This window comes from Lolium perenne, chromosome 2 (genome assembly GCF_019359855.2).
Source record: "Lolium perenne isolate Kyuss_39 chromosome 2, Kyuss_2.0, whole genome shotgun sequence".
Lineage (NCBI taxonomy): Eukaryota > Viridiplantae > Streptophyta > Magnoliopsida > Poales > Poaceae > Lolium > Lolium perenne.
Genome location: NC_067245.2, coordinates 134,405,175 through 134,429,265, shown reverse-complemented (window position 1 = coordinate 134,429,265; position 24,091 = coordinate 134,405,175). Strand labels below are relative to the sequence as shown.

At 50.0% G+C, this 24,091-nt stretch overlaps 1 protein-coding gene across 1 annotated transcript in view; it reads right to left on the bottom strand.

The window, feature by feature from the left end:
* Positions 1–1,954: 1,954 nt before the first annotated feature.
* The window catches only part of LOC127330161 (uncharacterized), a 42,528-nt gene continuing 20,391 nt past the window's right edge, over positions 1,955–24,091 (bottom strand). The window contains exons 2-4 of the mRNA XM_071825466.1: positions 2,512–2,596; positions 2,380–2,433; positions 1,955–2,292 (exon numbers count right to left, since the gene is read on the bottom strand). Coding sequence (XP_071681567.1) covers positions 1,955–2,292; positions 2,380–2,433; positions 2,512–2,596 — 477 coding nt within the window. The remainder of the gene's footprint in view (positions 2,293–2,379; positions 2,434–2,511; positions 2,597–24,091) is intronic.

The following is a 24,091-nucleotide window of genomic DNA, read 5'->3' as shown; positions in this document are numbered from 1 at the left end:
GTACTGTGGAGTATAAGAACAACTCCAAACCGGTCTACCGGATACACTCCCTTCTTCATGGTTTATGGAGCAGAAGCGGTGATACCAACCGATATCATTCATGATTCACCAAGGGTACAGCTCTATACTGAACAAGAGGTCAAGGAGGCCAGAGAAAATGATGTCGACTTGCTGGAAGAAGCAAGAGAGCTGGCTTTGGCAAGAACAGCCATTTACCAGCAAAACCTAAGACGCTATCATAACCGGAAGGTTAACCCAAGAGTTTTCCGGGAAGGAGATCTGGTACTTCGCCTAGTGCAGCGCACTGAAGGCCGGCATAAGCTCTTGCCACCATGGGAAGGTCCCTTCATTGTAAGCAAGGTGCTTCACAATGATGCATACTACTTGATCGATGCACAGGAGTGGAAGAAAGGAAAGGCGGACAGGTCCGGAGAGGAGAGCAAGCGTCCATGGAACGTAGCTCTGTTACGTCCTTTCTACTCGTGAAGTGGTGGTGTAAGAAGTTCCTTTTTGTACCTTATATGCTATGAATAAAAGATGCCGGAACCTTGAGTGAATCTCGGGGACTACCCCAACTTAAGTTGCATGTAACTTGTTTATTTTTTCAGTTTACCGGTTGCTTATTGAATGTTTTTTCTTTCCGGTTTAGTAGTGTGCTAAATCCTACCGGAGTCTTCGACTCTGCTGCTGTCCGCAAACCGGCTTCATGGCAAGCAAGATAAACCGGTAGGAGATAAGCACATGAACTGCGAAAAGGGAGAGCAGCAAAGAAAAATCCGGAAAGTTTAACTAACCCCGGTTAAACCGGTTTTTTGCAAAATTTCAAAGTTATTTCTAAGTTCAAGAAGATGCTTGTTTGGTGAAAGAACCTTGTGCTCATACGCCAAAGAACGCCCAGAGAAGGCAGGCAGAGCCAAGGCAAAAGAACCAAGTATGCATCAAATTGGATGCGGAAGCAATTGAGAAATCTTTGCAGTGCAGGATAAAATCAAAACCAAAAGCAAATTATGCTAAGGCAAACTCATAAATACTTAGCTACCGGTATAACTTACCGGCAGGAAATGTTGTAGCACAACCACAGGCAAACTTAAGTTTTACCTCATAAGCCCCGGCATTCCGGGGCAGAATTTAACAGATATTGTCTTAAAGCAACAGGACCAACAGATATAATGAGCAAACACTTCAAAGGAAATCATCATGCAGCAGGGGCTTCCGGAGGAGCAGCACCGGCATCAGCATCGCCCAGGACCTCTTCTTCGGCTTCACCCTCCTCCTCGTCGAGATAGTCCGTGACGCCAGGAGGGGGAGGGATGAAGGTGCGCATGTCGGCATACTCCGCGATGCGGTACGCGCGATCCTGCCGCTTGGCGGAGAGGATCGGGTCCAGATCCGTTTCTGCGCCTTCGCGCACGCCGGTAAGGGCGTCCAGATTGAGCTCCGGGTACCAGGAGCAGGCGACGCGGAGGGCGGAGTCCGCTCCAGCGCGGGCAGCGAGCACCGCCACTCGCGGATCCTCTTGCCGGCACCTTCGGACGGTCGGCGATGAGGGAGAAGGTGTCCGGCACCACCTCGCCAGGCCATAAAGTCTGTATAGCTGGGTAGCTACATCAGGGATGTCCGAAAGATTGCGGTCTATGCAGCGCATATGGGACACCCGCGCGTTAAGCGCGACCAGATGGTCCTTGGGCGTCCATGGCACGGTAAGATCCGCTTGGCCTTTGTCCTTGCGCTGCGCGTCGACCTTCTTGACGGCATACCTCTGCGAGTCCGGAAAGAGGCCTGTGCAAAGAAGGAAAAAGCTTAAGGAAAAGAGTCCGGAAGAAAAAGAGACCGGAAGAAAAAGAGACCGGAAGAAAAAGAGACCGGAAGAAAAGAATCCGGAAGAAGAGAGACCGGACGGAAAGATAGCGGAAAGAAAAATGGGGTTGAAGGAAAAAAGGCCCGTATGCAGTAGTCAAAGTGTAAAAGAAAACAACTTACGGAGGGCAAGAGTGTCGGTCTGCAGGATCAGCTGATCGCACTCCTTGTGCCCCTCCTCCAGCCGCGCGGCCTTCTCCTCGGCACCCTTCCGGGCCTTGGCCATCTCCTCCAGCTCTGCCCGCAACACCACAGTGGCATTGCAGGCATTCTCCAGAGCCTCGTCCAACTTGGCCGCTGCGGTCACTTCAGCGGCCTTGAGGGCCTTGGCGTGGTCAAGCCCCAGCTGAATCAGCTGAGACTTGAGCTCCTGGTAGCTGGTCTTGAGGGCGTTCAGCTCCTCCTGGTGCTGCCGGCTGAGCTCATCCTTCTCCCCTGTAACCGGAAAAATGAGTGTTAGCAAGGTTACACTAGTAAAACTGAAAAGAAACCAAGTTCAAAGGAGAAAGGAAAAAATAATACGTTGGGCCGTGGCGAGCTGCTCCTTGAGAGCGTCGATGGAAGCTTCCGGGATCACTGTTGAACAGAAATTGTAAGCGTCACAAGGAGAAAAGGTTTCCGGTAGCAAAGATGCCGGTAGAATAAAAAACTTACCTTGGCACTTGTCGTGTGCCTCAGCGAGCTCCCGGTGCTCCCATAAAAGCTCCTCGAAGAGGGCCTTCCGAGTGTCAGCGGTAACCTGTTCAAGAAAAAGAAGAAATGAGTTAAGTTTTGCGCTAAGAACAAAGTTCTTAACCCGAAACTCGGGGACTGGCAGTGCCGGTTTTGCGCGTTTTTAAGATAAAGTTTTGCGCTAAGAACAAAGTTCTTAACCCGAAACTCGGGGACTGGGCAAAGGCCGGTTTTGCGCGTTTCTAAAGTAAATTATGTGTTAAGGAGAAGATGTTTAACCCGAAACTCGGGGGACTGGCGATGCGGTTTCACGCTTAAAAATTAAGTTAAGTTTTGCGCTAAGATCTGCGCTCTCACCACCAAACTCGGGGACTGGGAAGATAGACAAGAGAGAAACCGGCATGAAACTAAGGAAAAGATAAAAGCGAATCCGGAAACAAAGAAACCGGCAAAGGATGAAAGTTAGTAGAACATACCGTCAGATTGTTCGTGGAGTCATACCACGCGCTGTCAAGCTCTTTTACGGCAGCCCGGAGCCGCATGAAGTGCTCCTCAGAACACCGATCCCCGACAGGATCAGGTGCCGGCAGCCGGTCCTTGCCCATTCCGCGGGTCGCCGGAGTGATGTCCGCGGCATTCCATTTTTGAGCATACGGCAGGAGGTGCCCCAGGTCCCGGCCTTGGCGCTGGAACTCCGTAATGCGGCCGAGGAGGCCGGTGGCCTTCATGCTGGTGCTTTTGGCAGCCTTGGAGACGTGCAGCACCAAGGGCTGCTGGCCGCCCGAAGGGGCGCTGGAGGCCGTCGCCTTCCCCTTGATGAGCTTAGAGGGCTTGGGCGGCGGCGCGGTAGAAGAGGCCCCGGAAGTCTTGGCCGGCGGCGCGCCGGAGCGGCCTTGGAGGGCTGGGCGCGAGGAGCCTCGGGCGGAGGCATGAGGATGGTGCGTGGAGAAGGGGAGCGCTAGGAGCGTCACCCGTCTTGGAGCCTTCCGGCGCGGAAGATTCCGGCGCGGAAGTTGTCTTTCGAGGACGGGAGGAGCAAAGGCTCCGCCCGCCCGGCAGCTTCTTCTTCTCCGGCGCCGGTGTTGCGGCGCCGGTGTCTTGGTGTTCGGGAGGAAGGAAAGATCCTCCTCCGTGCGGTGATACGACGGTGAAGGGGCAGCACGCCCGAATTTGTTGTGCCCCGAAAGGGAGGCGGAGGTGTTGCCGGCACCGGATGGTGCCGGGCTTGAACGAGGAGGAGGGGTTGAGGTCCTTGCGGATCCCTCGAGCCCGATGGCCTTGGGCCAAGCTTGAGAGCGGGCTGAGAAAAGAGAAAAGACAAGTGGTTGAGAAAAAGCAACCGGAAAAGGAACTTAGCAAAAAGGAGGCAAGCCGGAAAATGAAATTACCGGAAGCGGTTGGCATCGCTTTGCGCCGTTAGGGGCGAACGCCCACTTCTTTCTCCCCCATGGGCTCCGTCCGGAAGCGCTTGGAGGGAGGAGCATGGCTGGAGCCGGCGGTAGATGCCGGCTGCTTGTTCTTACGGCCCTGGGCCATGAGTTTGTCCACAAACTCGGTGCCGGCCTCGGCGCGCGAGGGCGGCACGCGCTCGTGGATCTGTGAGTTGGATATGGCTAAGAAGCAATTTGCAAGAAAGCGATAATGGCAAAGTATAAGAAGCCGGAAAAGAAAATACCTCGAGCACAACCAGCTCCTCGGGGTTTCCGGTGGGCTCCGGCGGGTCCCGGCCAAGGCGCGCAGCCGGGGTCTTCCCCATCTTCAGATCCTTCCAAAAGATGTAGGGATCCGGGTCGAAGGAGTCAAAGGCACGCTTCCGGAGAGGTCCTCGCGGCTCTGCTGGATAGAGGGGAAGCGGTCCACGGCCTTGAAACAAGGTAAAAAAGAAGGTTAGCAAAAGCGAGAAACTTACCGGCAAAGACAACCCCAAGTTGCGCAATCTCTTACTTCTTGGGTCGGACGGTTAGAGGAACCGAGGGGAAGGAGGCCCCATTCCCAAGTAAAAGGCATAGCGGTTTGACAAATCTGCTTAGCCTTGAGAACAACATCTTTCTTGCCGAGAGCACGGCCTGTGATCTTGGTAGGATCGCACAGGCCATACATCTCGCTCATCCTATGTGCGCGGCGCTTAAGAGGAAGCACCCGGCGCGATATGAAAGTCCGGATGACATCGTCGGGACAGATGTTGGTCTCCTTCTTCAAAGAGGCCAAGAAGCGCACTACCCGATTGGTTTCGGCATGTTCTGTCTTCGGGTTGTAGCTCCAGTTGGCTCTGGCGGGGGCCCCTCTTGGTATGGAGGAAGATTGATGCGATCGGCGCGGCCGGTGTTCTTCACGTAGAAGAAAGTTCCTTGCCAGGTGCGGCAAGACTCGAGGCCGGTAAACTTAAGAAAAGTGCTCCCTTGGCGGGAGCCGACGATGCAGGAGCCGCACTGCACGGGCGGCTTGGGCTTAGGAATTTCCTTGCCCTGGACGGAGTTGATCCGCAAGTTGAAGAAGCGGGCAAACGTCTCACGAGTGGGACGAATGCCGATGTAAGCCTCCATGAAGGTGGCATAGCAAGAAAGATAGAAAATGGCGTTGCCAGGAAGGTGGTGAGGTTGGAGTTCGTAAAAATCTAGGAACTCCCGGAAAAAAGTAGAGCGGGAAGGCCGAAGCCACGCTCAAAGTGAGCAAGAAAAACAACAAACTCGTCGTCTTCCGGATCCGGTTCGATCTCGTCATCCGAATCCGACAGGAAACTCCTTCCGGAATCCTTCGAGACCGGTACAGCCAATCAATCTCGAACTCAGTAACGTTGGAGCCCATCCAGGCTCCGCGAGTGGGTGGGGAAGGCTCCTCGCCGGAAGATTGGCTGGAGCTGCTAGAGGCTTGGCCAGAGCTGCTGGCCTCTTGGCTACCGGAAGCTTGGCTAAAGCTACCGGATTCTAGGTTGCCGCCGGACTCTTGGGGGTTACCGGATTCCTGCTGGTTGCCGGAATCGGTTTCCATTGGATCTGAGGCCGTAGATTCACCGGGAGAAGGTCTACGGCGCTTAAGAGAAAGGGAAGAAGAGGATGCGGAGGAGGATTCCTCGTCGGACATCGCGAGGGTAGGTGGAGAAACAGAAATCCCAGACTCGAACCCCGCGTGAAGATCTACGAGTAAGAGGAAAACCAAAGAAAAAGGAGCAAATAAGAACACCAAAGGCTCAAGATCTGGAAAGCAAGCGAACGGCGAGTAAAGTGAAATTAGTACCAACCTTGAGCGGCGCGGTCGCTGGGGAAGGAGTTTGCTGGCGGTGAAGCGGGTCTGCAGCCGCCTGCGAGCACCGTCGACGGCGAGGCGGAGAAGCTCGCGAAGAAGCACAAATGCGGCGGACGCGAAGAAGTTGCTGCCGAAGGTCTCCGCACAGCGAAGTCCGGCGGCGGCACGGCGTGAGTTCGCCGGGCGCCGGAGCTTGAACGGGCGACGGCGGACGGAGAGCGGCGGAGGCGCAAAGGCGTGAAGCTCTGTGCGCGAAGGAGGAGAATGCGAAGAAGATGAAGAGGAACGGGCAGTTGCGTTTATATAAGAGAGAGAAAGTGGGTGTGGAACCGCTGGGCCGCGGCGGTTCGCCTCACGGCCCGCGACGGTTCGCGCCTTGGGCCGCCACGTGGCGAACGGATACACGCAAGAGAGGGAGGCCACACGGAGGCGCACACAGGATCCCGAAGAAGTAGTGGGATCCGCTGCGGTGCATTAAATGCGTGCGCGGGAGTCGAAACGATGTGACAGCGGACACTGGCGCGTCAGTTACAGTGCGCATGTCACTGACAGGCGCGGGGCCCGATATATTCTCGACTTCGCCGAGGAAGGAGTAAAGACACATGGTGCCGGAAAAAAGAGGTGCCGGAACAAGCCTTGCAAAGAGAAGAAAAGGAACAAGGGTAAAGGTGCCGGAACTAAGCTCAAGACATGAGTAATTAAACCGGTATCTTAAAAAAGATGAAAACCTGGCATGGTCTGTAGGATAGAATCCTCCAGGCTATACCAGCTTCGGGGACTAATGTTGGGGGGATAACCCCTGGTATGCCAAAGGCATGCCAAACCGGATGGTTTAAGCCATCAAGATACCGGTTTAATGTTCTTACCGGAAGCCTAGTAGGAATCCGGGAGAGCAAGGCTAAACCGGTATCCCCAAAGGGGTATGCCGGAACCCGGTATAGAAGATACCGGAAAGGAGAGCCTGTCGGCAGGACTGGTCAAAGATTCTCTTCAGAGCAAGAAGACAAGGATGAGCTAAGCAAAGTAACTTTATTCAGAGCCCTGGCGCCAAAGAGAGAGGTGACGTCCAAAGAAGCCGGAGGACATCAGCAGCCCTGATAAAAGAAGGCCCCGGTGTCATCTATGATTAAAGTAGCTTTGTACAGTAACTCTGTAAAGTAGTTTGTCCAGTCAAAGATGCCATTAGGGTTTCTTGCAGTGTAAGCCACCCTCTCCCCTATATAAGGAGAGGGGGCAGCCCATCTTCACGGGCAAGTATGTACGCGCGTGTGTAGGAAGGCAGAGCCTGTAACTTGTGTGAATCTATGAACATGGTGATCTAGAGGGAGTTCTTCCTTGTGTCTTTCTTCTTCAACCTCTGGCCTTGGCCAAGTTCTTGAGGAAACCATCCGGAATCTCTTCCCACCTGATCGCAAACCCTCCCCCGAATCCTCTTGCGTCCATTCGGCCCCAATCTAAGCCATCCTATGGCATCTGCTCGTTCACCACGACGACATTAGCGGTAAGCAAGAAATTATAGTACACATGGTGAATATGCGGGGAAAACTTAGGAACATGCTCAACATGGATATATGCAAAGTCTCCAAAATTTGAGAGAGCTATGGGTGCAATCTCATTTACAAGCATATTAACACTATTGCAAGCCAAGCATTGGAAAGAGAAATTGTTCATCATTTTGGTTGCATTAATGGGAGAATATTGCAAGCATGTAGCACAAAACGCGCAATTGAGAGCTACCCCAACACGGACGAGATACATGATCCAACCCATGGGATTCACGCCAAAGGGTATGTTCCCAAACGCCTTCGCCCTCGTGTGTTTCCGGCTTGTCTTGTCGAGCTTCCGGTTTGGTCCAATGCCTCGTCACCTCTTTTGCTTCTTTTGCAACATATCGTGAAACATCTTGTTGGCACAATGATTGTTGTATGTCTTGATATTATCATTATACACTCCGAGAATCTCAAGGACCATGTCATACATGTGAGAGACACCTTATGCATCTTGTGCCACATGTCACTCATAAAGTTGCTCTTCTTTGGATTTCTCGTTTCATCTTTGGCATTTGACATGGATGCTTTGACACTTGAGGATACCCATACTTGGCTCACGCCAACCATACTTTCCCAAGCTAGAAGCTTCTACCCCTTTGCCATTGCACATAACAATTTTGCCCAAAATTTTGCCGCCGATACTTGCCTTTTGATTGTTCCATTTGTGTGGGACAATGCTACACATCACATTTTTGACACTTTACAAACCAAACTTTTACATGCACAAACTTTTGCCCCACCAAATTTTGGATACATCGACACTCTTTTGGTTCCCATTTTTGCCAAACGCCTTTTGGAGAAACGACTTGATGCTTCGTATTCGCTTAAGAGCCTTTTGTTCGCCGATCAACAAATTGGCATCCACAAGTTTTCCCTTTGCAAGTTGTTTTTCCCCAAGTTCTTCTTCGACCGCTTCATCGACAAACAAACTCCCAAGTACTTGGTGAGCAAGACGTTCACCATCTCGAACCTCTCGCCACAACATGGAGATGAGGAGGAACAAGAGTCGAGGACGACTCTTCCCCAAGGGGGGGAGATGATGTAGCCCCGCCTAACGACGATGCTACACCATGGCCACGGAATCCCCCAAGTGGACCGACAACCCGAACCTACGCGATACATGACAAGGTGAACTCATTCCTTTCGACACTCGACGTCGACAATACATTGAATGGTATACTACCTCATACAAGTGTGTTATGTGTCATTAGGTATAAGTCTCATCAAGGACAGGAGGAGGAGGAGGACACACCATTGAAGAAGGAAGAAGAAGAAAGAAGGAAGAAGAAGAAAGAAGGAAGGAAGAAAAAGAGAGAAGAGGGAAAGAGAGACGGAGGCCGGAGCCTCCAGGCTTACATGGCTGGTACCACCTCCTGGTGGTGGCCATGCGCGGGAAAGGCCAGGCCGGTACTACCGGCCATGCATGGCTGGTACTACCGGGCAGAGGCTGGGCGGCACCTCCTGGCCGCGGGAGAAGAAGGGAGGCCGGTACCTCCGGCCATGGCTCTGGCCAAGGTACCGCTGGGCCGCCCCGAGCCCCAGTAACATGTGCTGCAGCTCCCCGGTACCTTGGGCGGTACCTCCGGCCGTGGTACCGCCCAGAGGCCCCGTCTCCCAGTAACTCTTCGACCAAACTGATGCTCTCCCCGGTACCTTGACCGGTACCTCCGCCAGTGGTACCGCTCGCAGGCGTTTTAGCTCAGATCTGAACCATCCATTCACCATCTAGCGGCTGTAACTTAAGTTGCTCTTTACCTAAACTACCCTTGCACGAATCTGAGCTATATGTATCTCCCGTATCCCCATTTGTTAGGGTTAGACAAGATTTGGCTTAGAATAGATTTTGAGCATTGTCTCCCTAGGGTATCATCCCTCTGTAATCATGGCCACCCTTGTTGTTGATTGGATTTGTGATTGAGATTCTAGTGTGGTGCACTCTCTCTCCCTCACTGATCTCCGTCTCCAACACCGGTCTCTCACCTCGGAATTCTACCGCGGTCTCTTCCGTGGGTGATTCTATTGGCGTGGTCCATCGAGCCACGGGGGTAAGTATCGATTGTATCGGGTTGGTGTGCGTGCGTGTGTCCTCGTGTTCTTCGCGTTCATCGTGTTCATCGCGTTCTTCGTTTCCCCTCTTTTCCCCTTTCGATTCCGGATCAATTCGCGAGATCGGGCCACAAACGGGGTCTTAGACCTCATCAAGCGGGGTTAGTGCAACCAAAAGTGAGCGGAAAAATGTATGTAAAGGTGCTCGGTGTCACATTAACACAAGGAGAGCCAAAGCTTTGGTTGCAAAAGAAGAGACAACAAGATTCACACGCGGCCTCTCTTCTCTTCTCTCGTTTGCTTAAAAGCTTATGACTCTTTTGTACACGGTGGCAGTTGCACTCTTTTGTATCTATGGTGTCACTTGCACACTTTTGTATGTATGGATGTATGGTGCGACTTGCGCTCTTTTTTTATTATTTGGGGCTTTTTGATGCACTATGTTAGCGTTAGCTTCGCTTTTGCTATCTTACCACACGAGTGTTTGCTTGTATGTTTTACTCCACACGACACACACACCTCACAATCGGGGCCACGTGCAATGTCTCGCAACACTAAACAAGCAATGCTCGATAGGATAGACCGCAAAAGGAAGAGGGTTACAAGGGAAAACTGCAAGTTATACCTGCGATGATGGTGGTGGTGGTGGTGGTAGCCGAAATTGAGCTCGGAGGAGGGCGCGGAGTGGCGCCCGGTCTGGGGGCCGGTTGGACCGATCTCTGGACCGGCTGGTCCGGTTGGCGCCCGGTCGGCCGGGTGCTGGGCCGGCTGGTCCGGTCTGGGGGCCGGTTGACCGGATTTCTCAACCGGATTTCGCAGTTTCTCTCTCCTGTTCTTCCCCAAACCAAAACCAAAAGAGCAAATCGACGAGAAACGATTGAATTGGAGGCTAAAAGTTGGGGAAATAGTAGATCAAGCACAACAACACCGAATCCACGGACCAAAACCACTCAAAACGCAACCAAATCACAGATCGGTCAAGAGGCAATTTGGGGCTATTTTTGGGGATTTTGTGGAAAATTTTCTAGAAACGAAATCGGGTGGGTGGAGGGTCAAAATCGCGCTAACCAAGAGCTGCTGATACCATATGATGTGACCTGAGATTTAGGGTTTGGCCCGATCTCGCGATTTGACCCCGAAAACCAAGGGAAGAGGTGGGAGAACGCGAGGAACACGAAGAACACGAAGAACGCCTGTACTCACGCATGCACACCAACCCGATACACCCGATACTTACCCCCGTGGCTCGATGGACCATGCCAATAGAATCACCCGGAAGAGGCACGCGGCAGAATTCCGAGCGGAGAGATTGGTGAGGGAGATGAATCTAGGAGTGGAAGAGAGAGTGGGTAGCACTAGAATCTCACACTCACAAATCCATACATCCAACAAGGGTAGCCTTGATACAAAGGGGATGAAACCCTAGGGAGACAAAGCTCAACTTCATGTCTAAGCCTAAATCTTGTCTAAGGGGTAAAGGGGATGACCTAGGTGCTTATATAGAGGTACAAGGCGACTTGGGCCGAAAAGGTATGCGGTGGATCGACTCGGGCAGTTTCCGGTCGAGTCGGACCCGTGAAATCCGGTCAACCGGGCGCCAACCGGGCCTGGGACCGGACGGCCTGGCGCCAGGGCCGGTCAACCGGGCGCCAGACCGGGAAGTTCGCAAAAGTTTCCCGGTTTGGTGTCGGTACGACGCCGGTTGTCGCCGGGATGGATCCGGTCTGGGGCCCGGTCTGACCGGCCCTGGGACCGGCCTGGCCGGCCTGGGGCCCGGTTTGGCCGGCCTCTGTGCCGGCTGGGCCTCTTCCTCCCGCCTCTTCTTCCTCTTCCTTCTTCTCTTCTTTCCTTCTTCTTCTTCTCTCTTCCTTGCACCATGGGAGTTCCTTCTCTCTTGGTCCTTGTCGATGTCGGCACCTATTCGTGCCCTCGGTTCCTTAGTTGTGCTCAGTTTTCCCCAGCTCCTTAGTTTTTCCTCAGTATTCCCCAAGTCCTTGTTTGAAACCCGCAGAAGCAGCTCAGACGGCAGGATTCCCGTTAAGTTGACCATTCCGTGTTGTGCTGACGTGTGGGGCCGCGTCGTGTGGGCCCTCGTCGCGTGGAGCTGGTAGAAAGGGACCGCGTGGGACAGGACGAGATAGCGTTTGGTTGCACGTGAGCAGGAGCTCAGTTTTGTCTCTCTCGGCCCAAATTGGCATTTTCCCTTTTAAGAGCACCTTTTCCCCTCTTTCTCTCTCTGTCTTTTTCACCAAATTAGTATCAAATCTAGAGAAGCTTCTCTATTTCTGCCTTTTGACCCTCGTTTTTTGCCCAATATGGCAGCAAATCTAGAAGCTAGTATATGATAAATTCACAGCAGCATAATCAGAAAACTAAGTATAATACATAAACTGCATACAGCAGCCAAAAGCAGCCAATAACATTGTTAATGTTCACGGCAAACTAAGATGAAAAAAAATACAAGACGCACGCAATGTATGGCCAGCTAGAAAATTCCTCATTGCTCATATATTTCTTCGTCGCCCCATCCGTGCATTATCCCAAGGAAATATTCATTGAACTCCTTCCGTCTGCAGTGTGCGGCCAATACATCCTCCAGGCGGTATGGCCTGTGTTCATTTCTCAGACCGTAGTTTCCCATTCTATCCACATATCGTGGCCACTCATCCCAGGCCTTTGTATCATGAATGTACTCTCTGATATAACCCAAATCGGCGTAGTAGATGCAGCCAGGTAGAAGTGTCGGGTGCACTCTGGTGTCGATGGAGATACACCGGATATAATGCACGAAGAAGGCATGACTGCCAATGTTACTGACCGGATGGAGAGAGCGGCTCTGAGTGTCCACACGGTACACCAATGGTTGGTCCTCCAAAAGCATGTTGTCCAACAACACAAGCAGCAGATCACCATCCGACTTCACAAGATAGAACTTGTCATTTCCAAGTTGTGGAAATGAAATTTGTGTCTCCATCTTGACAGTGCTCGCGCGCTGCTGCAACTGTACATTGGTGCACACTATTCTTCCGGACTCAAAATTATCCATAGCTATTGCATACAGTTCACCATTGAACGGGGTAATGCAACGCAAACTATGGTTCTCCATCGAAAAACTACCATCTCCCCAATCTTCATATATATCCTTAGTTGGAGTGCTCTCATCGACCCAACTAATTTCGTTCGGGTAATGTGAGCAAACGAAGACCATAGTCGGGGATTTGATTACAGCGACTGAATTCAGAAAAATAGATGGCATCTGCGCCTCAAACATAGTGTTCGATGCCTTTGTGAGTGGGTTCAGAAGCCGTATCTTGTGCGGCGGGTTCTTCTGGGCAAGCACGATGACACCACGGCAAAAGCCGACGAAGTAGTATCTAAAATATATTGATGAAGATAACATTCAACACTAAGATTGAAAATAAGAATATATTAACCCTAAAGATATGGAGGAATTTGGAGGAATTTGAACCTTGCACGAACTTCCGATAGATCTATGGTGACGTAGCGGGATGTGCCGAGTTGGAGGAAGGTGAACTCAGCGGCGCGTGGAAGGGCGTGGTCTACCATGATCCATTCGTGCAGGTGCACGTCGGGCTCGGGTAAACCTGAGCGCTAATTTCTACAGACTTGCCTCATAGCAGAGTAGGCGTCCACGTACTCATTCGCCAGTAAGCATTCGCCGATCTTGTGAAGTGGTCCGTCACCCACGAGAGAGGCCCAGCTCACGGAGGCGCCGCGCTTGGATGCGCCGCCCTCGGAGGCGACGGGCTCGGCGGCGACGGGCTTGGAGGCGACGGGCTCGGTGGCGACGGGCTTGGAGGCGACGGGCTCGGCGGCGACGGGCTTGGAGGCGATGGGCTAGGAGGCGACGGGCTCGGAGGCGACGGGCTCGGCGGCGACGGGCTCGGCGGCGACGGGCTCGGATGCGATGGGCTCAGATGCGACGGGCTCAGATGCGACGGGCTCGGCGGCGATGGGCTCGGATGCGACGGGCTCGGCGGCGACGGGCTCGGATGCGACGGGCTCGGAGGCGACGGGCTCGGGGGCGATGGCCGCCGGCGCATTCTTCTTCTCCATCGCCGGCAGGGCTCGTACGGCGGTTGGGGTTTTTTCCTCCGATTTGGAGAAGTTGATGGGACGTGAGAGGCGTGGTTTCGTGCGTGAGCGAGAATGAGACGTACTGTGTGCAGAGGGAGGGAGAGAGGGGCTTACGCGTCCTAAATGCGACCCGCGTCCACTAGTGCACGTTTGCACCGCGACACGCGTCAACAATGGCACGTCTTCCACTTCTGCACCGCAACACGCGTCCTCGAGTCTAACCTTGGAAATTTAGATATACTCAGGTATACCCTCGAGTCATATACTAGCATTTTTTGTGTGCTCAGTTTTCCCCTTGGGTGCTAATACTGGCTAGTGCAATATACTCAGTTTTACCCTCAAGTGGCTGGTCAACAGAGAGTCAACAAATGGGATTAACCAGTTAAATGAGTTATTTAATGTGCAAAAAATTCCGAAAAAGAGTGGCACTTACTCATGGAGTCTTTACCACAAGTTGCCACTTCTCAAATCATAGATAAATCATAGATAAATCAAGTTTTACCACAAATTGCCACTTCTCAAATCACCTAGTAGCTATGAAGGTGCATGGTTTTCCACAATAAGCCCTACCCAAAACAGCTTTCCCCAAAACATACTTTGTCTGAATGAGGCCATAATTTTCACACTCATGTATATTTGTATTGCAAATAGTTTGAGGTAGGCCAAGATGGGTTTCATTGTACAAAACACGCAATTTTCATTTTTTAAATCTCATATTTGAATCCCTTAGTCTGTTTACTACTCACTTGCCCTTGGTTTCTTGATACTACTCAGTTTTGCCCTCTCCCTTCACAAATTCTCACAGACGCCCAACATTGCCCTAATTGGTCTAGCCCATGTCACGCGGATCGTGCCCGCCGACCGTTGATCGTATGATTTAACGGGCAGGATAACCCCTATCTCTCTCTGGTCGGGGCCACCATCCTCTCTCTCTCTGTCGGCGGTTAGCTTCCACCCTCTATGTATGCTAAAGGGCGGTTACCCAGTACGCTAAAGTTTGGTTTTCTGTATTATTTTTCACGAGATAAATTATAAACACTTTTAGGTATTATTTTTCACGCAAAAAATGATAAACCATCACCGATTTGTACTTTTCACGCAAAAAATGATACACCATCACCCATTTGTTGTAGCCATTACTTTTCACGCAAAAAATGATACACCATCACCAATTTATTGTAGCCATTACTTTCCACGCAAAAAATGATACACCATCACCCATTTCTTGTAGCCATTACTTTCCACACAAAAAATGATGAACAATCACCGATTTCTTGTAGCCATTACGGTAAAATGATAAACTATCATGAATTACCATGTCGTTTAGGCATTACTTTTCACGGTAAAATGATGAACAATCACCCATTTCTTGTAGCCATTACGGTAAAATGATAAACTATCATGAATTACCATTTGAAGGGATCTCGGGATACTAAATTAGTGTCATAAATGCTACTACTTTTTCCTATATATGTGGTCAAAGTTTAAAGGGAAGTTTGACTAAACACAAAACCTAGATGACTACCCCCACAACGATCATGTCCTCCTTAATTTATTGTGTAAACCCCCACAAGGCCACAACTGTCACCTCCTCCTTAATTTATTGTGTAAACCCCTACAACGGTCATCTCTCCCTTATAAACACCCACAACGGCCATCCCTTGTGTCAATAGGTTCTGCCTCTCTCTTCTTCGTTCACATACACTTGATCCATTGCCATGGCTTCCACGTCTCGGACGCGGACCGGAAGGGGAAGGGGAAGGGGCGGCCGGGGTGGTGGATCATCATCATTGCCACCACCACCGTCAACACTGCCATTGATCATAGAGGAGTTCTTCATCGTCGTCTATGAAGATCCTTTGATCAAGAAGGTACGTCCGTGTTCCCACATATATGATGCATGTGATTAATTATGGGCATGTTCTAAAAAACCTTTAATTTCAAACGGATCGGCGCTCGATCTCTTTGCAGGCACTCCCAAAAAAGTTTGCGGACTATCTTGACGGCCAGGAGCCAGCTAAGGTGTATCTGCGAGCAGCTGACTGTGGTCCTCGTCTCTGGACCGTGGAGGTCCTATTTGACGGTCAAGGCCGGATGTACCTCGACAAGGGCTGGGAGAATTTCGCCATCGCACACGGTGTGGATTTCGGCTGCTTCGTACACTTCAAATATGAAGGCGATGATGTGCTCACAGTGAAGGTGTTTGACGGAACAATGTGCAGGAAGTACTACTACTCGGACGACGAAGATACTGACGATGAAAGTGACGACGACGTGAAGCCATGCATCCATCCCCTTTAGATAAGGGAATTATGACCAAGAATATATATGTAGCTTCATATGCATCGATTTAGAGATCTAGCTATATATTATGCATTTAAAAAATTATATCGCAATTTCCACCATGATTCGAGCACCACAGCCTCCAAACGATGCCGATATCGGCATGGTCAGAACGGCTATGCTCGCCGCCACTGCTAGGTCACCGTCGGGAAGCACCATGTTTAGCATAAGATTCACTTTAGATTAAGCTGCGAAAATAGTCACCTGCCATTGGCTGAGGCGGCCCCACAGAGCGGCTCTATATGATATTCTCTAAATAAATAGACGACCCCAGCGGTCATTGGCTGCGGAGGCCCCACAGAGCGGGAATATATAATTTTCTCTAAATAAATAGAAGACCCCACTGGTCATTGGCTTCGGCAGCCCCACAGAGCGGTAATATATGTCTTTTCCTGAAAAATAGACGACCCCACTGGTCATTGGCTGCGGCAGCCACACAGAGCGGTTATATATGTATTTTCTTGAAAAATAGACGACCCCACTGGTCATTGGCTGCGGCAGCCCTATAGAGCGGCCCCATTTGTCATTGGCAGCACCGCGTATACAATCAGGAAATAAAACCGCCCACGCGTCAGCGACAAATGGATGGCTACCCGTCAGCACAAGACGGTCAGAGAGGAACTGCCCTCTGTGTAGCCCCACCTCGATCTGTGCAGCCCCACCCGTCAGAACGGTAACGGTAAGGCCTCTGACCTGACGGCAACCCTCCCGTCCGAGGGGTTTCAAACTAGAGGGAGGAGAAAACTGAGGAAAAGTTAAGAGGCTGGGGAAAACTGAGCACAACTAAGGAACCAGGGGCACGAAAATAGAAATCCCTAGACACAATGATGATAGGCATGAGGTAGCATACCATTCAAGTTGGTGTTGAGGTCAACCATAGAGAGGAAAGAGTTCACCTTGACATATATGGCGGGGGTTTGTGTTGTTGGTCCACTTGGGGACTCCTTGGCCATGGTGTAGCGTCGACGATAGGCGGGGCTGCACTTGACGGTCTTGAGGTGGAGGTGTCCGAAAGCCACCCCGCATCAGCTAGCTTAAATAAGCGAACATGCAACAAGCTATTTGGCATAAAGTCTATACCGTTATTGGAGGTCATATCAAAATGATTGAACATAGGTGGAATTTGACTTCCACATCATCACATGTAATGCAAATTTTATTCACCAAAAATTCATTGTCTACGCCATACTCTCCAATTAAATTTAACGTATAACCATGGGCATAAACACTCTTCAAATGTTTGAGTTCAGCAATCTTATTTCTAGCATGTGATAAAGACATAGGAGGATCCATCACAACAGAAAACAAAGAATTAGCATGAGAAATCTTAGCCAACACTTCATTGTTCCTAACCAGTTTTATATGATCCATACTATAGTCATCTTTCAAATCACAAGGTGCATTATCAGGAGCAAGAATTTCAGTTTTTACACTCATAGATATGGAAGAATTAACTTGTACAGTAGGTGTACTCAACATAGTTGGTATATCAGTTCCACAATTTCCTAACACATGGTCATCCTTGGAAACAAAAGTCTCCGTTGGTACACTCATATCAATGCATGAATTAGAATCAACAATAGGTGCACTTAAACCATCATCTATCTGAGTTGTTTGATCACATAACATCAAATTAGCAGCACAATCCTCTAATATAGGTGGCGTGACCAAATTATTTTCTACCTCATCACATGGTATATTTAAGATAACCTTGCATTCACCAATCTCATGTGGAGGGACAACATCAGTACCTTCATTGTTACCTTGTGACTCCAACGTGGAAGATGTTCGCTGCGACGTGTCACAAGTCTGTGGCTAGGCGACTCGCACAACAATATTCATGCGTGGAACGTTGGAAGAAACAACCGGTGCTAGTGTGCATGACTTGAAGGAGTTGGAATGGTCCAACGTTTTCTCCTGTATGTGTTTCTCAAAAGCACAAGCTCGAACATATATACCAATAGTAGAATGAGGAATATACTTAAACATAACCTTAATATCAGGGTTCAAGCCATTAAAAAACATGTTTCTAGTACTTTCCTCAAATTCCTTTATATCACAACGGTACATGTAAAATTTAAATTCCTGATAGTAAACATGCACAGTATCACTACCTTGTTCTAATCGTTCAAGTTTGCGGAGCATTTCACGTTGATGAGAAATAGGCACAAATCTACGTCTCAAAACAGATTTTAAATCTACCCAAGTAGTAGGTTTATTATCGACATTTTCTTTATAATTCCAGTCCCACCAAATGGAAGCAAGATCAATAAAAGTTTGGCCGGCAATTCTTACTTTCTCATGTCAGAAAAATCATGGCATCCAAAAATATTGTCGACTTCTAACTCCCTATCAAAATAAGCATCCGTATTATATCTACCCTCATAAACTGGTAAATATATAACCTGATCATGATCTCCTGTAAATGGTTGCACATGCATCTCCGTAGTCGTCATGGTACTCGGGTCGATGGCTTGGTCCTCAATTCCTGACATGGTTAGTACCTAAAAAGCACAAGTGTATATGCCTAGAAGCTACACAAATATGGTGGTTCACGCGCAATTCGTCAAGCAACATACAAAGCTCTTACAAGTTCTTACCAAACAGGAGGAAGGCGATATGGCAACCAACAAAGATCAGCTTCTCCCCGAGATTGCACAAAGCGAGTACCAGGTGTCGACACAGTGCACGTGGAGAAATCTGTGGAGCTCTGGGAAGACAAAGTATAGTGATATGGTGGCACAATAATCAAATCAGCGATGCAAATTGAGAAAATGCTCAACGAAGGTACTGTGTTGGTCCTAGGCTAGATCGTATTAGAGACGCGAGCCTAAATCACCAACTAGGTCACGACGCGGCACAAGATGCAAGGGGCAGCTGATGTGATCTGAGATCTAGGGATTGGCCCGATCTCGCGATTTGACCCCGAAAACCAAGGGAAGAGGTGGGAGAACGCGAGGAACACGAAGAACACGAAGAACGCCGGTACTCACGCATGCACACCAACCCGATACACCCGATACTTACCCCTGTGGCTCGATGGACCACACCAATAGAATCACCCGGAAGAGGCACGCGGCAGAATTCCCGGTGAGAGATTGGGGTTGGAGAAGAAGAGATTGATGAGGGAGAGAGAGTAACTTGTACTAGAATCTCACTCAACAATATCCAAATCAACAACCAGGATGCCTTGATTACAAAGGGATGCTAACCCTAGGGAGACAAAGCTCAAAGTTGTGTTTAAGCTCAATTCAAGTCTAAGGGGTAAAGGAGGGGTCCAGGCTCCTTATATAGGCATACAGGGCCAGCAAGGCAAAAAGGTACGCAAGGGGATAACTTAGGCAGTTTGGTGAGTCATTCCCGTCGGATCCGGTTTGGGGCCGGTCAGACCGGGCCTGTGACCGGGTGGTCCGGTCCTGGGGCCGGTCGACCGGGCGCCAACCGGAAACCTCGCAAGTTTCCGTCCGGTTGCTTCCCGGTACGATGCAGGGAAATCCGGTTGGGCGCCCGGTTGACCGGGCCTGGGACCGGATGGTCCGGTTGTGGGGCCGGTCCGACCGGTTCCTGGGCCGGCCAGCATTCTTCTCTTCCTTTGAGTGCTTCGAGCGACGTCGGGTCCAGCTTCGTGATCATCTCCATGTTCCGCTGCTCCTCTCCTTCCCTTGACCATGGCGTGTCCTCCTCTCTGGGGTCTTGATGCGCCTTGTACCTAATGACACATAGCACATCGGCATGAGGTAGCATTCCATCCAAAGGGGTGCCGAGATCAAGGGTGGTGAGGAGCGAGTTCACCTCATCATGTAGAGCTTTAACTCGAGCTCGCGTCATTGGTCCACTTGGGGGACTTGTTGGTCTTGGTGTAGAGTCGTCGGTGAGCGGGGCTACATCATCTCCCCCCCTTGGAAAAGAGTCATCCTCGACTCGTGCTCCTCCTCATCTCCATGATAGGGTGACAAGTCCGAGACGTTGAACGTGTTGCTCACCAAGTACTTGGAGGTCGGGATGTCGATGACGTAGGCGTTGTTGTTGATGCGCTTGAGGACCTTGAAGGGGCCATCTCCTCTTGGTTTGAGCTTGGAGTTGCGCTCATGAGGGAATTTTTCCTTCCGGAGGTGGATCCAAACGAGGTCTCCTTCTTGAAATATTCTTTCCTTCTTCTTGGCGTTGAGGCGGTTGGCTTGACAAAGCACATGTTCTTGTATGGTCGCTCTTGTGTCTTCATGTAGTTTCTTCATGGCGGCAGTGCGCTTGTCGAAGTCCATGTTCGTCCTTTCATGAAGGGAGAGTGGTAGTATGTCGAGTGCCGTGGAAGGTTCGAAGCCATAGACGATCATGAAGGGGCTCCGTGATGTTGTCTTGTGCTTGGCTCGGTTGTAGGCGAACTCCACGTGCGGGAGGCACTCTTCCTATGACTTCAAGTTTTTCTTCACTAGAATGCGTAGGAGAGTGGAGAGGCTTCGATTGACCACTTCCGTTTGTCCGTCCGTTTGCGGGTGGGAGGATGATGAGAACAAGAGCTTCACTCCAAACTTTGCCATGAGCGACTTCCATAGATAGCTCATGAACTTGACGTCTCGATCCAACACAATGCTTGCCGGTATTCCGTGTAGGCGAACAATTTCCCTGAAAAACAATGAAGCAATGTGTGAAGCATCATCGCTCTTATGGCAAGGTATGAAATGAGCCATCTTAGAGAATCTATCCACTACCACAAATATGGAATCATGACCATGCTTGGTGCGAGGCAATCCTAAGATGAAATCCATGCTAATATCGGTCCACGGTGCATATGGAATAGGAAATGGTGTGTAAAGACCATAAGGGTTGGTGGTGGACTTAGCTTGAAGGCATGTAGTGCAACGGTTGCATAGGCGCTCCACATCCCGCTTCATCTTTGGCCAATAGTAATGAGTGGATAACATCGCGAGTGTCTTGTCACGTCCAAAGTGTCCCATAAGACCACCTCCATGTGACTCTTGCAAAAGCAACTTTCGAAGAGAAGACTCGGGAATGCAAATCTTGTTAGCTTTAAACAAGTAGCCATCATGCAAATAGAAATCATCCACTCCTCGTTCAACGGAACACTTCTCAAATATCGGTGCAAAGAAAGAATCGGAAGGATAGAGTTCTTTGATCTCTTCAAGTCCCAAAACATGAAAATCCAAGCGAGTAAGCAAAAGGGTGTTTTTGCGGGAAAGAGCATCCGCCACAACATTGTCCTTGCCCTTCTTGTATTTGATTACATATGGGAAGGACTCAATGAACTTGACCCACTTTGCATGTCGTTTGTTCAAGTTGTGTTGGCTTTTCAAATACTTCAAGGACTCGTGGTCGGAATGAATGATAAACTCTTTTGGCCAAAGATAGTGTTGCGAAACTTCAAGAACACGAACCAAAGCAGAGAGCTCCTTGTCATAAATAGGATAGTTGAGGCGTGCGCCATCCAACTTCTCACTATAATATGCCACGGGTTTGCCCTCTTGCATAAGAACGCCACCAATACCAAGTCCACTCGCATCACACTCAATCTCAAAAGTTTTTGCAAAGTTTGGAAGCACAAGAAGGGGAGCTTCGGTAAGGCGTTTCTTCAACTCATCAAAAGCATTTTGTTGGGCCTTGCCCCAAACAAACGAAACATTCTTTTTGGTAAGCTCATTCAAAGGGCAAGCAATGGTGCTAAAATCTTTCACAAAGCGGCGGTAGAAACCGGCAAGTCCATGAAAACTTCGGACTTGACCAACATTTGTAGGAGTAGGCCAATTGTGGATGGCCTCCACCTTGGAAGAATCAACTTCAATCCCATTAGCGGAAACCACAAATCCAAGGAAAACCAATTTGTTTTGAGCATAGGTGCACTTGGGGAGGTTGGCATAAAGCTTCTCAAGGCGCAAGATGCATAAGACCTCTCTCACATGTTGCACATGTTCCTCGAGATTTTTGCTATAAATGAGAATATCATCAAAATAGACAACCACACTCTTGCCAATGAGAGGATGCAAGATGTGATTCATAAGACGCATAAAAGTGGATGGAGCATTTGAGAGACCAAAAGGCATAACGAGCCATTCATAGAGACCAAGCTTGGTCTTGAATGCCGTTTTCCATTCATCACCAATGGCCATGCGAATTTGGTGGTAGCCACTACGCAAATCGACTTTAGAGAAAATCGTAGCACCACTTAACTCATCAAGCATGTCATCTAAACGCGGAATGGGATGGCGGTAACGAACGGTAATGGCATTGATGGGGCGACAATCCATACACATTCGTTGCGTCTCATCCGGTTTAGGCACAAGAATCGCGGGAACCGCACAAGGGCTAAGGCTTTCGCGAACGTACCCTTTGGCGAGGAGATCTTGTATTTGGCGTTGGATCTCTTTCGTGTCTTGGGGGTTGGTGCGGTAGGCGGCACGGTTTGGAAGCGGAGCGCCGGGTATGAGGTCGATGCGGTGTTCTATGCCTCGAAGTGGTGGAAGTCCATGAGGGAGCTCATCGAGGAAGACGTCTTGAAACTCCTTCAAAAGAGACAACAAAGACGAAGGAATGTTGGTTAAGTCGTTAGTCGCCGACGATGGTTCCTTGCAAATGAGCACATAGTGCAATATGGTGGATGGGTTCTCTTGGACCTCTCTCCACTCACTCTTGGTGGCTAGTAGGACACTCTTTGTCTCACTCATATATGGCTTGTGGCGCTCACTATCTTTGTGGTGGGTCGCTCCCTCTCCTCTTATCTCACTATGGTGGGTGCGGAGTTGTGCCCTCGCTAAAGCCTTCGCATTATCCGCGATGATTTGGCTAGGAGCCATCAGGCGTAACTCGAACTTCTTGTCCTTGACCTTGAAGGTGTATGCATTGGAGTGTCCATCATGTATAGCTTTCTTGTCATATTGCCAAGGGCGGCCAAGCAACATGTGGCACACCGTCATGGGTACCACGTCACACTCAATAGTGTCCTCATAAGGTCCAATCTTGAAGGTGACGATGACGGTATGTTGTATCTTGACGTTGCCCTTGTCACTCAACCATTGGATATGGTAAGGGTGAGGATGCTTGCGGAGAGTGAGGTTGAGCTTCTCACACAACTCGGTGCTTGCAAGGTTATGGCAACTACCACCATCGATGATGACCTTGATCGACTTGCCACCAATACCGGCACGGGTTTGGAAGATGTTGCACCATTGGTCTTCCATAGCTTGAGGTTGAGTTGTTAGCACCCTTGTGACCACAAGTGAGGGACTTGGGTCATGCTCACATAAGAGAGGGTCTTCTCCACTTTCTTCCTCATCAGCTTCTTCATTTGCAACGGCGGCTTGCACAAGGGCTTCATATTCATCCTCACTTAGCGTCTCTATGTCACCGTTCTCCATAGTGATCATGACCTTGGTGTTCTTGCACTCAAACGATTTGTGGCCTTGGGTGCCACACTTGAAGCAAGTGACATTAGAGGGTCCCGTAGATGCCTTAGATGAGGCGGTGGAGGACACCATTTGCTTCATGCGACTTTGGGTAGTCGTTTGCTTGGATGGTGTAGAGGACACGATGGGCTTGACACTTGGTGGAGAAGTTGATGTGGCGAGCTTGGAGGCGAAGTATGACTTGGACTTGGAGTACTTGATGTCTTCAATCACTTGGCGCTCGGCCTTCGATGCTTGGTGGACCAACTCAACCATGTTGGAGTATGGTTGGAACTCCACAATTCTCTTGATGGGGTAGTTGAGGCCATTGAAGAAACGAGCAATGGTTTGGCTCTCGAATTCTTGGATGTTGGCTCGCATCATAGTTAGCTCCATCTCCTTGAAGAACTCCTCAATGGTCTTGGTGCCTTGCTTCAACTTTTGGAGCTTGTTGAAGAGGTCGGTCATGTAGTGTGTTGGGACAAAGCGAGCATGCATCTCTTCCTTCATCTCTTCCCAAGTGTCAATAGGAGTGATGAGGTCTAAGACCCCGTGTGTGGCCCGATCTTGCGGTTGACCCGAAATCCAAAGGAGGGAGAGAGGGAGAACGCGAAGAACACGATGAACACGAAGAACACGATGAACTCACGCACTCACACCAACCCGATACAATCGATACTTACCCCGTGGCTCGATGGACCACGCCAATAGAATCAACCCGGAAGAGACACGCGGTAGAATTCCGAGCGGAGAGATTGGTGAGGGAGATGAATCTAGGAGTGGGAGAGAGAGTGGGTAACACTAGAATCTCACACACCAAATCCAATCATCCAACATGGGTTGCCTTGATACAAAGGGGATGAAACCCTAGGGAGACAAAGCTCATCT